Source organism: Tachypleus tridentatus, chromosome 3 (assembly GCF_004210375.1).
Source record: "Tachypleus tridentatus isolate NWPU-2018 chromosome 3, ASM421037v1, whole genome shotgun sequence".
Taxonomy (NCBI): domain Eukaryota; kingdom Metazoa; phylum Arthropoda; class Merostomata; order Xiphosura; family Limulidae; genus Tachypleus; species Tachypleus tridentatus.
Genome location: NC_134827.1, coordinates 44,379,787 through 44,394,731, shown reverse-complemented (window position 1 = coordinate 44,394,731; position 14,945 = coordinate 44,379,787). Strand labels below are relative to the sequence as shown.

At 33.5% G+C, this 14,945-nt stretch overlaps 1 protein-coding gene across 1 annotated transcript; it reads right to left on the bottom strand.

The window, feature by feature from the left end:
• Positions 1-1,544: 1,544 nt before the first annotated feature.
• Positions 1,545-13,974, bottom strand: LOC143246788 (uncharacterized). The gene is made up of 2 exons (XM_076493939.1): positions 13,123-13,974; positions 1,545-1,981 (listed from the first exon to the last, which is right to left on the bottom strand). The coding sequence occupies exons 1-2, from the start codon at positions 13,806-13,808 to the stop codon at positions 1,633-1,635; spliced, it is 1,035 nt and encodes a 344-aa protein (XP_076350054.1). The 5' UTR covers positions 13,809-13,974; the 3' UTR covers positions 1,545-1,632.
• Positions 13,975-14,945: the final 971 nt, after the last annotated feature.

The following is a 14,945-nucleotide window of genomic DNA, read 5'->3' as shown; positions in this document are numbered from 1 at the left end:
TAATACCCATACCAGCCGTCTTCAGAATACATTGTTACTTCTAATACCCATACCAGCCGTCTTCAGAATACATTGTTACTTCTAATACCCATACCATCCGTCTTTAGAATACATTGTTACTTCTAATATCCACACCAGCCGTCTTCAGAATACATTGTTACTTCTAATACCCATACCAGCCGTCTTCAGAATACATTGTTACTTCTAATACCCATACCATCCGTCTTTAGAATACATTGTTACTTCTAATATCCACACCAGCCGTCTTCAGAATACATTGTTACTTCTAATACCCATACCAGCCGTCTTCAGAATACATTGTTACTTCAAGCGGGTTACTTGGAGTCTGTTATAACAAGTCACCAGATATATGAAAAGTTGATATTCGTATTTTAATTTAAAATAATTCTGTGATTAAGACATTCATTTAAAGACTACTTTAGAATTACACGAGAACGTAAAGGTGGATTTCGAAATAAATAACTCAAGATATTGGTAGTGTTTCAATATATGGTAGAATCTAACTTGTTATAGAAAATATTACTTGTAAAGTTGTCTGTAACTCAGAGTTTAGTAGCGTTCTAAACAAAGTAATCCTCTGTACATATCGTGTCTGTGTTGTCGGTACTAACATCTGATGAGACATGTTCTCTTTTCATTGACTTTATTTATACATCTATATATACGAAAGGAACACCAAACATTTCTTCAATTGTTTGATGTTAAAATACAAAGTGACAATAATTTTCACTACATGTTATGTTGTGAGAATGACATAAAATCACTAATTGTGCAACATTAAAAAGTGAAGAAAATAAACAAAAACGAAACGTTATAGTGGAACCACTAACAAACGAAAACGAAACGTTACAGTGGAACCACTAACAAACGAAAACGAAACGTTAGAGTGGAACCACTAACAAACGCTTCACAATTAATGAAAAGTGTTCTCTGTTTGTTTTTGGTTTTGTTTTTGAATTTCGCGCAAAACTACACTAGAGCTATCTGCGCTAGCCGTCCCTAATTTAGCAGTGTAAGACTAGAGGGAAGGCAGCTAGTCATCACCACCCACCGCCAACTCTTGGGCTACTCTTTTACCAACGAATAAAACGGATTGACCGTTACTTTATATCGCCCCCACGGTTGAAAGGGCGAGCATGTTTGGTGCGACGGGAATGCGAACCCGCGACCCTCAGATTTCGAGTCGCACGTTTTAACCCACCTGGCCATGCCAGGTGTTCTCTCTTTCCAGTCAGAAGTGTTATTAATTTCCAGCCACAAGCGTTGTCATTTTTCGAAAAGAAACGCTGTCACTTATGTGAGCCAGTAACTGGAAATCCATGATCCATGTGTGAGAAAGTGCAAGATTGGATTTTAGATGGATTTCACTGTTCTATTTTATTGAAGGGAAAAATGAACTGTTGAGCAATATTAGTTTATAATGTCAATGTTTGTTCACCTTGAGTTTCCTCACTCTGTCAGGCCTAACTCAGTTTCATCACAAAAAATCTAATCTTTACGCAGACTGATTTGACCTGAAGTCCACCAACGTGATTAAGAACCGACGCATTATTTCATCTAATGTCTATTCTATGCAATACAGAAAGTTTAGGTCGATTCAGAGGACAGAACTTAAGACGAAGAATCGATGTAACTACTTCCATTAGCTCTCAATGACTCGGGTACTGATAGTGTAGAGGTCTCGACTTGTCGAAGACCGTGGGTCAAACTGTGTCGGCGAAGATCACAGTTCCGCCGAAAGACTTTGCCACAAGATCCGCAGTTGTAGGGCTTGATGTCCGTGTGGGTGAGTAGGTGTGTCTTCAGGTTGCTCCTCTGGTTGAAGCTTCGTCCACAGGTGGGACACTTGTGGGGAGAGTCCTCCATGTGGAGGATCCTATGAACGGCTAAGGTTCGAGACTGACAGAATCCTTTACCACATTCTGTGCACTTAAACGGCTTTTCCTTCGAATGGATGTACCTGGAACAGGTAATAGTATTTAGAGTTTCGAAACACATGATATTGTACACGAATCTGGAGAGGTAAACCCTCGGATTCTTTGAGATGTGTAGAAAGGTTTAATTACACATGATTAGTGAAAGTTAAGGAACCTTAAAACAGAAACAAATAAATAAAATCATCAATAGAACTTATGTAAAAGTAGAGATCCAACAGTGAGGTAACTACTTTGGAAAGAAACTATTGTAAGAACTAATATGTGAGTTACTTATTTAGTACTGTTTAAATTGTTAGATATCTGGTATCACTACAAGTACATCAAAACTGTTTAAACTGCTAGATGTCTGGTATCACTACAAGTACATCAACACTGTTTAAACTGCTAGATATCTGGTATCAGTACAAGTACATCAACACTGTTTAAACTGCTAGATGTCTGGTATCATTACAAGTACATCAACACTGTTTAAACTGCTAGATGTCTGGTATCATTACAAGTACATCAACACTGTTTAAACTGCTAGATGTCTGGTATCACTACAAGTACATCAACACTGTTTAAACTGCTAGATATCTGGTATCATTACAAGTACATCAACACTGTTTAAACTGCTAGATGTCTGGTATCATTACAAGTACATCAACACTGTTTAAACTGCTAGATATCTGGTATCATTACAAGTACATCAACACTGTTTAAACTGCTAGATGTCTGGTATCATTACAAGTACATCAACACTGTTTAAACTGCTAGATGTCTGGTATCATTACAAGTACATCAACACTGTTTAAATTGTTAGATATCTGGTATCATTACAAGTACATCAACAATGTTTAAACTGTTAGTTGTCTGGTATCACTACAAGTACATCAAAACTGTTCAAACTGCTAGATATCTGGTATCACTACAAGTACATCAACACTGTTTAAATTGTTAGATATCTGGTATCACTACAAGTACATCAACACTGTTTAAATTGTTAGATATCTGGTATCATTACAAGTACATCAACACTGTTTAAACTGCTAGATGTCTGGTATCACTACAAGTACATCAAAACTGTTTAAACTGCTAGATATCTGGTATCATTACAAATACATCAAAACTGTTTAAACTGCTAGATATCTGGTATCACTACAAGTACATCAACACTGTTTAAATTGTTAGATATCTGGTATCATTACAAGTACATCAACACTGTTTAAACTGCTAGATATCTGGTATCATTACAAGTACATCAACACTGTTTAAACTGCTAGATATCTGGTATCACTACAAGTACATCAACACTGTTTAAACTGCTAGATATCTGGTATCACTACAAGTACATCAACACTGTTTAAATTGTTAGATATCTGGTATCATTACAAGTACATCAACACTGTTTAAATTGTTAGATGTCTGGTATCACTACAAGTACATCAACACTGTTTAAACTGCTAGATATCTGGTATCACTTCAAGTACATCAACACTGTTTAAATTGTTAGATATCTGGTATCATTACAAGTACATCAACACTGTTTAAACTGCTAGATATCTGGTATCATTACAAGTACATCAACACTGTTTAAACTGCTAGATATCTGGTATCACTACAAGTACATCAACACTGTTTAAATTGTTAAATGTCTGGTATCACTACAAGTACATCAACACTGTTTAAATTGTTAGATATCTGGTATCACTACAAGTACATCAACAATGTTTAAACTGTTAGATGTCTGGTATCATTACAAGTACATCAACACTGTTTAAACTGCTAGATATCTGGTATCACTACAAGTACATCAAAACTGTTTAATCTGCTAGATATCTGGTATCATTACAAGTACATCAACACTGTTTAAACTGCTAGATGTCTGGTATCACTACAAATACATCAACACTGTTTAAATTGTTAGATATCTGGTATCATTACAAGTACATCAAAACTGTTTAAACTGCTAGATATCTGGTATCACTACAAGTACATCAACACTGTTTAAATTGTTAGATATCTGGTATCATTACAAGTACATCAACACTGTTTAAACTGCTAGATATCTGGTATCACTACAAGTACATCAACAGTGTTTAAATTGTTAGATATCTGGTATCATTACAAGTACATCAACACTGTTTAAACTGCTAGATATCTGGTATCACTACAAGTACATCAACAGTGTTTAAATTGTTAGATATCTGGTATCATTACAAGTACATCAACACTGTTCAAACTGCTAGATATCTGGTATCATTACAAGTACATCAAAACTGTTTAAACTGCTAGATATCTGGTATCACTACAAGTACATCAACACTGTTTAAATTGTTAGATATCTGGTATCATTACAAGTACATCAACACTGTTTAAACTGCTAGATATCTGGTATCACTACAAGTACATCAACACTGTTTAAATTGTTAGATATCTGGTATCATTACAAGTACATCAACACTCTTTAAACTGCTAGATATCTGGTATCACTACAAGTACATCAACACTGTTTAAATTGTTAGATATCTGGTATCATTACAAGTACATCAACACTGTTCAAACTGCTAGATATCTGGTATCATTACAAGTACATCAAAACTGTTTAAACTGCTAGATATCTGGTATCATTACAAGTACATCAACACTGTTTAAACTGCTAGATATCTGGTATCACTACAAGTACATCAACACTGTTTAAATTGTTAGATATCTGGTATCATTACAAGTACATCAACACTGTTTAAACTGCTAGATATCTGGTATCACTACAAGTACATCAACACTGTTTAAATTGTTAAATGTCTGGTATCACTACAAGTACATCAACACTGTTTAAACTGCTAGATATCTGGTATCACTACAAGTACATCAAAACTGTTTAATCTGCTAGATATCTGGTATCATTACAAGTACATCAACACTGTTTAAACTGCTAGATGTCTGGTATCACTACAAGTACATCAACACTGTTTAAATTGTTAGATATCTGGTATCATTACAAGTACATCAAAACTGTTTAAACTGCTAGATATCTGGTATCACTACAAGTACATCAACACTGTTTAAATTGTTAGATATCTGGTATCATTACAAGTACATCAACACTGTTTAAACTGCTAGATATCTGGTATCACTACAAGTACATCAACAGTGTTTAAATTGTTAGATATCTGGTATCATTACAAGTACATCAACACTGTTCAAACTGCTAGATATCTGGTATCATTACAAGTACATCAAAACTGTTTAAACTGCTAGATATCTGGTATCATTACAAGTACATCAACACTGTTTAAACTGCTAGATATCTGGTATCATTACAAGTACATCAACAATGTTTAAACTGCTAGATATCTGGTATCATTACAAGTACATCAACACTGTTTAAACTGCTAGATATCTGGTATCATTACAAGTACATCAAAACTGTTTAAACTGTTAGATATCTGGTATCACTACAAGTACATCAACACTGTTTAAACTGCTAGATATCTGGTATCACTACAAGTATACCAACACTGTTTAAATTGTTAGATATCTGGTATTATTACAAATACATCAAAACTGTTTAAATTGTTAGATATCTGGTATCATTACAAGTACATCAACACTCTTTAAACTGCTAGATATCTGGTATCACTACAAGTACATCAACACTGTTTAAACTGCTAGATATCTGGTATCAGTACAAGTACATCAACAATGTTTAAATTGTTAGATATCTGGTATCACTACAAGTACATCAACAATGTTTAAATTGTTAGATGTCTGGTATCACTACAAGTACATCAACACTGTTTAAATTGTTAGATATCTGGTATCATTACAAGTACATCAACACTGTTTAAACTGCTAGATGTCTGGTATCACTACAAATACATCAACACTGTTTAAATTGTTAGATATCTGGTATCATTACAAGTACATCAACACTGTTTAAACTGCTAGATGTCTGGTATCACTACAAGTACATCAACACTGTTTAAATTGTTAGATATCTGGTATCATTACAAGTACATCAACAATGTTTAAACTGTTAGATGTCTGGTATCATTACAAGTACATCAACACTGTTTAAACTGCTAGATATCTGGTATCACTACAAGTACATCAACACTGTTTAAATTGTTAGATATCTGGTATCATTACAAGTACATCAACACTGTTTAAACTGCTAGATGTCTGGTATCATTACAAGTACATCAACAATGTTTAAACTGCTAGATATCTGGTATCACTACAAGTACATCAACACTGTTTAAATTGTTAGATATCTGGTATCACTACAAGTACATCAACACTGTTTAAACTGCTAGATATCTGGTATCATTACAAGTACATCAACAATGTTTAAACTGCTAGATATCTGGTATCAGTACAAGTACATCAACAATGTTTAAACTGCTAGATATCTCGTATCACTACAAGTACATCAACACTGTTTAAATTGTTAGATATCTGGTATCACTACAAGTACATCAACACTGTTTAAACTGCTAGATATCTGGTATCATTACAAGTACATCAACACTGTTTAAACTGCTAGATATCTGGTATCACTACAAGTATACCAACACTGTTTAAATTGTTAGATATCTGGTATTATTACAAATACATCAAAACTGTTTAAACTGCTAGATATCTGGTATCACTACAAGTACATCAACACTGTTTAAATTGTTAGATATCTGGTATCATTACAAGTACATCAACACTCTTTAAACTGCTAGATATCTGGTATCACTACAAGTACATCAACACTGTTTAAATTGTTAGATATCTGGTATCATTACAAGTACATCAACACTGTTCAAACTGCTAGATATCTGGTATCATTACAAGTACATCAAAACTGTTTAAACTGCTAGATATCTGGTATCATTACAAGTACATCAACACTGTTTAAACTGCTAGATATCTGGTATCACTACAAGTACATCAACACTGTTTAAATTGTTAGATATCTGGTATCATTACAAGTACATCAACACTGTTTAAACTGCTAGATATCTGGTATCACTACAAGTACATCAACACTGTTTAAATTGTTAAATGTCTGGTATCACTACAAGTACATCAACACTGTTTAAACTGCTAGATATCTGGTATCACTACAAGTACATCAAAACTGTTTAATCTGCTAGATATCTGGTATCATTACAAGTACATCAACACTGTTTAAACTGCTAGATGTCTGGTATCACTACAAGTACATCAACACTGTTTAAATTGTTAGATATCTGGTATCATTACAAGTACATCAAAACTGTTTAAACTGCTAGATATCTGGTATCACTACAAGTACATCAACACTGTTTAAATTGTTAGATATCTGGTATCATTACAAGTACATCAACACTGTTTAAACTGCTAGATATCTGGTATCATTACAAGTACATCAAAACTGTTTAAACTGCTAGATATCTGGTATCATTACAAGTACATCAACACTGTTTAAACTGCTAGATATCTGGTATCATTACAAGTACATCAACAATGTTTAAACTGCTAGATATCTGGTATCATTACAAGTACATCAACACTGTTTAAACTGCTAGATATCTGGTATCATTACAAGTACATCAAAACTGTTTAAACTGTTAGATATCTGGTATCACTACAAGTACATCAACACTGTTTAAACTGCTAGATATCTGGTATCACTACAAGTATACCAACACTGTTTAAATTGTTAGATATCTGGTATTATTACAAATACATCAAAACTGTTTAAATTGTTAGATATCTGGTATCATTACAAGTACATCAACACTCTTTAAACTGCTAGATATCTGGTATCACTACAAGTACATCAACACTGTTTAAACTGCTAGATATCTGGTATCAGTACAAGTACATCAACACTGTTTAAATTGTTAGATATCTGGTATCACTACAAGTACATCAACAATGTTTAAATTGTTAGATGTCTGGTATCACTACAAGTACATCAACACTGTTTAAATTGTTAGATATCTGGTATCATTACAAGTACATCAACACTGTTTAAACTGCTAGATATCTGGTATCACTACAAATACATCAACACTGTTTAAACTGCTAGATATCTGGTATCACTACAAGTACATCAACACTGTTTAAATTGTTAGATATCTGGTATCATTACAAGTACATCAACACTGTTTAAACTGCTAGATATCTGGTATCACTACAAGTACATCAACACTGTTTAAATTGTTAGATATCTGGTATCATTACAAGTACATCAACAATGTTTAAACTGTTAGATGTCTGGTATCATTACAAGTACATCAACACTGTTTAAACTGCTAGATATCTGGTATCACTACAAGTACATCAACACTGTTTAAATTGTTAGATATCTGGTATCATTACAAGTACATCAACACTGTTTAAACTGCTAGATGTCTGGTATCATTACAAGTACATCAACAATGTTTAAACTGCTAGATATCTGGTATCACTACAAGTACATCAACACTGTTTAAATTGTTAGATATCTGGTATCACTACAAGTACATCAACACTGTTTAAACTGCTAGATATCTGGTATCATTACAAGTACATCAACAATGTTTAAACTGCTAGATATCTGGTATCAGTACAAGTACATTCAACAATGTTTAAACTGCTAGATATCTGGTATCACTACAAGTACATCAACACTGTTTAAATTGTTAGATATCTGGTATCACTACAAGTACATCAACACTGTTTAAACTGCTAGATATCTGGTATCATTACAAGTACATCAACACTGTTTAAACTGCTAGATATCTGGTATCACTACAAGTATACCAACACTGTTTAAATTGTTAGATATCTGGTATTATTACAAATACATCAAAACTGTTTAAATTGTTAGATATCTGGTATCATTACAAGTACATCAAAACTGTTTAAACTGCTAGATATCTGGTATCACTACAAGTACATCAACACTGTTTAAATTGTTAGATATCTGGTATCATTACAAGTACATCAACACTGTTTAAACTGCTAGATATCTGGTATCACTACAAGTACATCAACAGTGTTTAAATTGTTAGATATCTGGTATCATTACAAGTACATCAACACTCTTTAAACTGCTAGATATCTGGTATCACTACAAGTACATCAACAGTGTTTAAATTGTTAGATATCTGGTATCATTACAAGTACATCAACACTGTTCAAACTGCTAGATATCTGGTATCATTACAAGTACATCAAAACTGTTTAAACTGCTAGATATCTGGTATCATTACAAGTACATCAACACTGTTTAAACTGCTAGATGTCTGGTATCACTACAAGTACATCAACACTGTTTAAATTGTTAGATATCTGGTATCATTACAAGTACATCAACACTGTTTAAACTGCTAGATATCTGGTATCACTACAAGTACATCAACACTGTTTAAATTGTTAAATGTCTGGTATCACTACAAGTACATCAACACTGTTTAAATTGTTAGATATCTGGTATCACTACAAGTACATCAACAATGTTTAAACTGTTAGATGTCTGGTATCATTACAAGTACATCAACACTGTTTAAACTGCTAGATATCTGGTATCACTACAAGTACATCAAAACTGTTTAATATGCTAGATATCTGGTATCATTACAAGTACATCAACACTGTTTAAACTGCTAGATGTCTGGTATCACTACAAGTACATCAACACTGTTTAAATTGTTAGATATCTGGTATCATTACAAGTACATCAAAACTGTTTAAACTGCTAGATATCTGGTATCACTACAAGTACATCAACACTGTTTAAATTGTTAGATATCTGGTATCATTACAAGTACATCAACACTGTTTAAACTGCTAGATATCTGGTATCACTACAAGTACATCAACAGTGTTTAAATTGTTAGATATCTGGTTTCATTACAAGTACATCAACACTGTTCAAACTGCTAGATATCTGGTATCATTACAAGTACATCAAAACTGTTTAAACTGCTAGATATCTGGTATCATTACAAGTACATCAACACTGTTTAAACTGCTAGATATCTGGTATCATTACAAGTACATCAACAATGTTTAAACTGCTAGATATCTGGTATCATTACAAGTACATCAACACTGTTTAAACTGCTAGATATCTGGTATCATTACAAGTACATCAAAACTGTTTAAACTGTTAGATATCTGGTATCACTACAAGTACATCAACACTGTTTAAACTGCTAGATATCTGGTATCACTACAAGTATACCAACACTGTTTAAATTGTTAGATATCTGGTATTATTACAAATACATCAAAACTGTTTAAATTGTTAGATATCTGGTATCATTACAAGTACATCAACACTCTTTAAACTGCTAGATATCTGGTATCACTACAAGTACATCAACACTGTTTAAACTGCTAGATATCTGGTATCAGTACAAGTACATCAACACTGTTTAAATTGTTAGATATCTGGTATCACTACAAGTACATCAACAATGTTTAAATTGTTAGATGTCTGGTATCACTACAAGTACATCAACACTGTTTAAATTGTTAGATATCTGGTATCATTACAAGTACATCAACACTGTTTAAACTGCTAGATGTCTGGTATCACTACAAATACATCAACACTGTTTAAACTGCTAGATATCTGGTATCACTTCAAGTACATCAACACTGTTTAAATTGTTAGATATCTGGTATCATTACAAGTACATCAACACTGTTTAAACTGCTAGATGTCTGGTATCACTACAAGTACATCAACACTGTTTAAATTGTTAGATATCTGGTATCATTACAAGTACATCAACAATGTTTAAACTGTTAGATGTCTGGTATCATTACAAGTACATCAACACTGTTTAAACTGCTAGATATCTGGTATCACTACAAGTACATCAACACTGTTTAAATTGTTAGATATCTGGTATCATTACAAGTACATCAACACTCTTTAAACTGCTAGATATCTGGTATCACTACAAGTACATCAACACTGTTTAAACTGCTAGATATCTGGTATCAGTACAAGTACATCAACACTGTTTAAATTGTTAGATATCTGGTATCACTACAAGTACATCAACAATGTTTAAATTGTTAGATGTCTGGTATCACTACAAGTACATCAACACTGTTTAAATTGTTAGATATCTGGTATCATTACAAGTACATCAACACTGTTTAAACTGCTAGATATCTGGTATCATTACAAGTACATCAACAATGTTTAAACTGCTAGATATCTGGTATCACTACAAGTACATCAACACTGTTTAAATTGTTAGATATCTGGTATCATTACAAGTACATCAACACTGTTTAAACTGCTAGATATCTGGTATCACTACAAGTATACCAACACTGTTTAAATTGTTAGATATCTGGTATTATTACAAATACATCAAAACTGTTTAAATTGTTAGATATCTGGCATCATTACAAGTACATCAACACTCTTTAAACTGCTAGATATCTGGTATCACTACAAGTACATCAACACTGTTTAAACTGCTAGATATCTGGTATCAGTATAAGTACATCAACACTGTTTAAATTGTTAGATATCTGGTATCATTACAAGTACATCAACAATGTTTAAATTGTTAGATGTCTGGTATCACTACAAGTACATCAAAACTGTTCAAACTGCTAGATATCTGGTATCACTACAAGTACATCAATACTGTTTAAATTGTTAGATATCTGGTATCACTACAAGTACATCAACACTGTTTAAATTGTTAGATATCTGGTATCATTACAAGTACATCAACACTGTTTAAACTGCTAGATGTCTGGTATCACTACAAATACATCAACACTGTTTAAACTGCTAGATATCTGGTATCACTTCAAGTACATCAACACTGTTTAAATTGTTAGATATCTGGTATCATTACAAGTACATCAACACTGTTTAAACTGCTAGATGTCTGGTATCACTACAAGTACAACAACACTGTTTAAATTGTTAGATATCTGGTATCATTACAAGTACATCAACAATGTTTAAACTGTTAGATGTCTGGTATCATTACAAGTACATCAACACTGTTTAAACTGCTAGATATCTGGTATCACTACAAGTACATCAACACTGTTTAAATTGTTAGATATCTGGTATCATTACAAGTACATCAACACTGTTTAAACTGCTAGATGTCTGGTATCATTACAAGTACATCAACAATGTTTAAACTGCTAGATATCTGGTATCACTACAAGTACATCAACACTGTTTAAATTGTTAGATATCTGGTATCACTACAAGTACATCAACACTGTTTAAACTGCTAGATATCTGGTATCATTACAAGTACATCAACAATGTTTAAACTGCTAGATATCTGGTATCATTACAAGTACATCAACAATGTTTAAACTGCTAGATATCTGGTATCACTACAAGTACATCAACACTGTTTAAATTGTTAGATATCTGGTATCACTACAAAGTACATCAACACTGTTTAAACTGCTAGATATCTGGTATCATTACAAGTACATCAACAATGTTTAAACTGCTAGATATCTGGTATCACTACAAGTACATCAACACTGTTTAAATTGTTAGATATCTGGTATCACTACAAGTACATCAACACTGTTTAAACTGCTAGATATCTGGTATCACTACAAGTACATCAACACTGTTTAAACTGCTAGATATCTGGTATCACTACAAGTACATCAACACTGTTTAAACTGCTAGATATCTGGTATTATTACAAATACATCAAAGCTGTTTAAACTGCTAGATATCTGGTATCACTACAAGTACATCAACACTGTTTAGATTGTTAGATATCTGGTATCATTACAAGTACATCAACACTGTTTAAACTGCTAGATATCTGGTATCACTACAAGTACATCAACACTGTTTAAACTGCTAGATATCTGGTATCACTACAAGTACATCAACACTGTTTAAATTGTTAGATATCTGGTATCATTACAAGTACATCAACAATGTTTAAATTGTTAGATGTCTGGTATCACTACAAGTACATCAAAACTGTTCAAACTGCTAGATATCTGGTATCATTACAAGTTCACCTGTTTTAATGAAGCGACTTATCATGTTCTTTAAACCATATCTACATTGGTAAGTATTGTAAATTAAGTCAAAGTGTCTTTTCGAAGCATTAGTTAGGTTGAATACTGCTTTCAGGTTTCAGTAAATCTTATTCATGATTTGACATAAAATGAAAGGAAAGCATCTTACCTGTGGTCTCGCAGATGATCTTGTCTCCGGAACGCTTTGTTACAAATGTCACACGTGTACGGTCGTTCGTCTGTGTGTGTCCTTTCGTGGATTAACAGGTTATAGGACTTGGTGAAGCGACGCTGGCAATACTTGCAGATGAACTCTTTCTTCGGTCTTGATGACCCTCGACCTTTAAAAAGGCGTCTGTCCAATATGGCAGCCGCTTCCAGAGGCGTCCTTCCAAACATGACTGGATGAATTGACGGAGGACAGATAGGATTAATAAAATATGGAAGAGAATGACCAGAGGAGGAGGAACAACTGGGATTAACAGTTCTGGGAGAACCGTCTGGACTGACGTGGGGAGTGGATCTCAAAAGACCACGATCGACCTCTGGTTCTTCCTGACAAGTAGCTGACTCTGCAAGGTGAGCGAAATCAAACTTTTTTGTTCTTTTTGTCGGCAGTGTGTGAACGAGAGAGAGGTTTGCTGTCGCGGGTTTCTCTGTTCCAACAGTTGGACACTGTAAGCGACTCCCCACTGCAAGGTTCAGTGGAGAGGGGACACTGTACGCTAAACTACAACACCTTGATGTTGGAAGGTAGGATGTAATTGAGGACCCTGCTCCCACGGGGAGAGGGAGAAAAGGAAGTTGAAACATCAGCGGTGGTGGGAGAGCTGTACTGGGAGTCTGGGGTAGCATGGAGCTGGACTCTGAAATGTTGTTCGGTGTCAGCGGTGGCGTGGGAAATAGCCGTTGTCCGTCGTATCTGTCATCTGTAGTGAATATACACACAATATAAATAAATGGCGTGACTATTCTTAAAGTAATTTTTCTAAGGTCTTTTCCAACAAGACTAATCAAATGACAGGCGAGCCAACTGACTACTGTTTAATGACTAGTTGGAGAGATTTGGAGAACACAACTGACCCTACTGGTGGGAGACGGAGGCTCTAGACCTCACGTGTACTTGTCTGACCTTTAGCGTACCCTCACTAACTACCATAAGATACCACCCGGTGACAGGACCTGACGGGGTGCAATTAGGTTCCCAGGAAGATTCAACTGTACTCTGGTTCTCCACTTCTGTTTGAGACAGGAAACACGGTGTACAGTCTCACTAGAAAGGTTCATCTCATTAAACCATAACGAAATATTTGTAAGTTTTTATTTATTATAGCACACAGAACTGTCACTAAGCTATCATACTAGTGACTTGTTTCTTCACAGTGATAGAGAGTTTGGTATTTTAACAAGTTATTCCCAAGGCACATCTTACAGTCTATAATCTCATTACCAACTGAGTATAATAATAATCATTAATCTATAACAAAAGTGCACAATAAGGCTTTGTCTGGATAAAAAAGCGAACAATATGATTTGACACGACAAACATAACAGCATACGAAAAGAATCATTACATATTATAATAATACCTACATTAAACACAGTAAGATATTATAAAGATCAGTACATTAAACACAGTAAGATATTATAAAGATCAGTACATTAAACACAGTAAGATATTATAAAGATCAGTACATTAAACACAATAACATATTATAAAGATCAGTACGTTAAACACAATAACATATTATAAAGATCAGTACGTTAAACACAATAACATATTATAAAGATCAGTACGTTAAACACAATAACATATTATAAAGATCAGTACATTAAACACACTAAGATATTATAAAGATCAGTACATTAAACACAATAAGATATTATAAAGATCAGTACATTAAACACAATAACATATTATAAAGTTCAGTGCATTAAACACAATAAGATATTATAAAGATCAGTATATTAAACACAATAAGATATTATAAA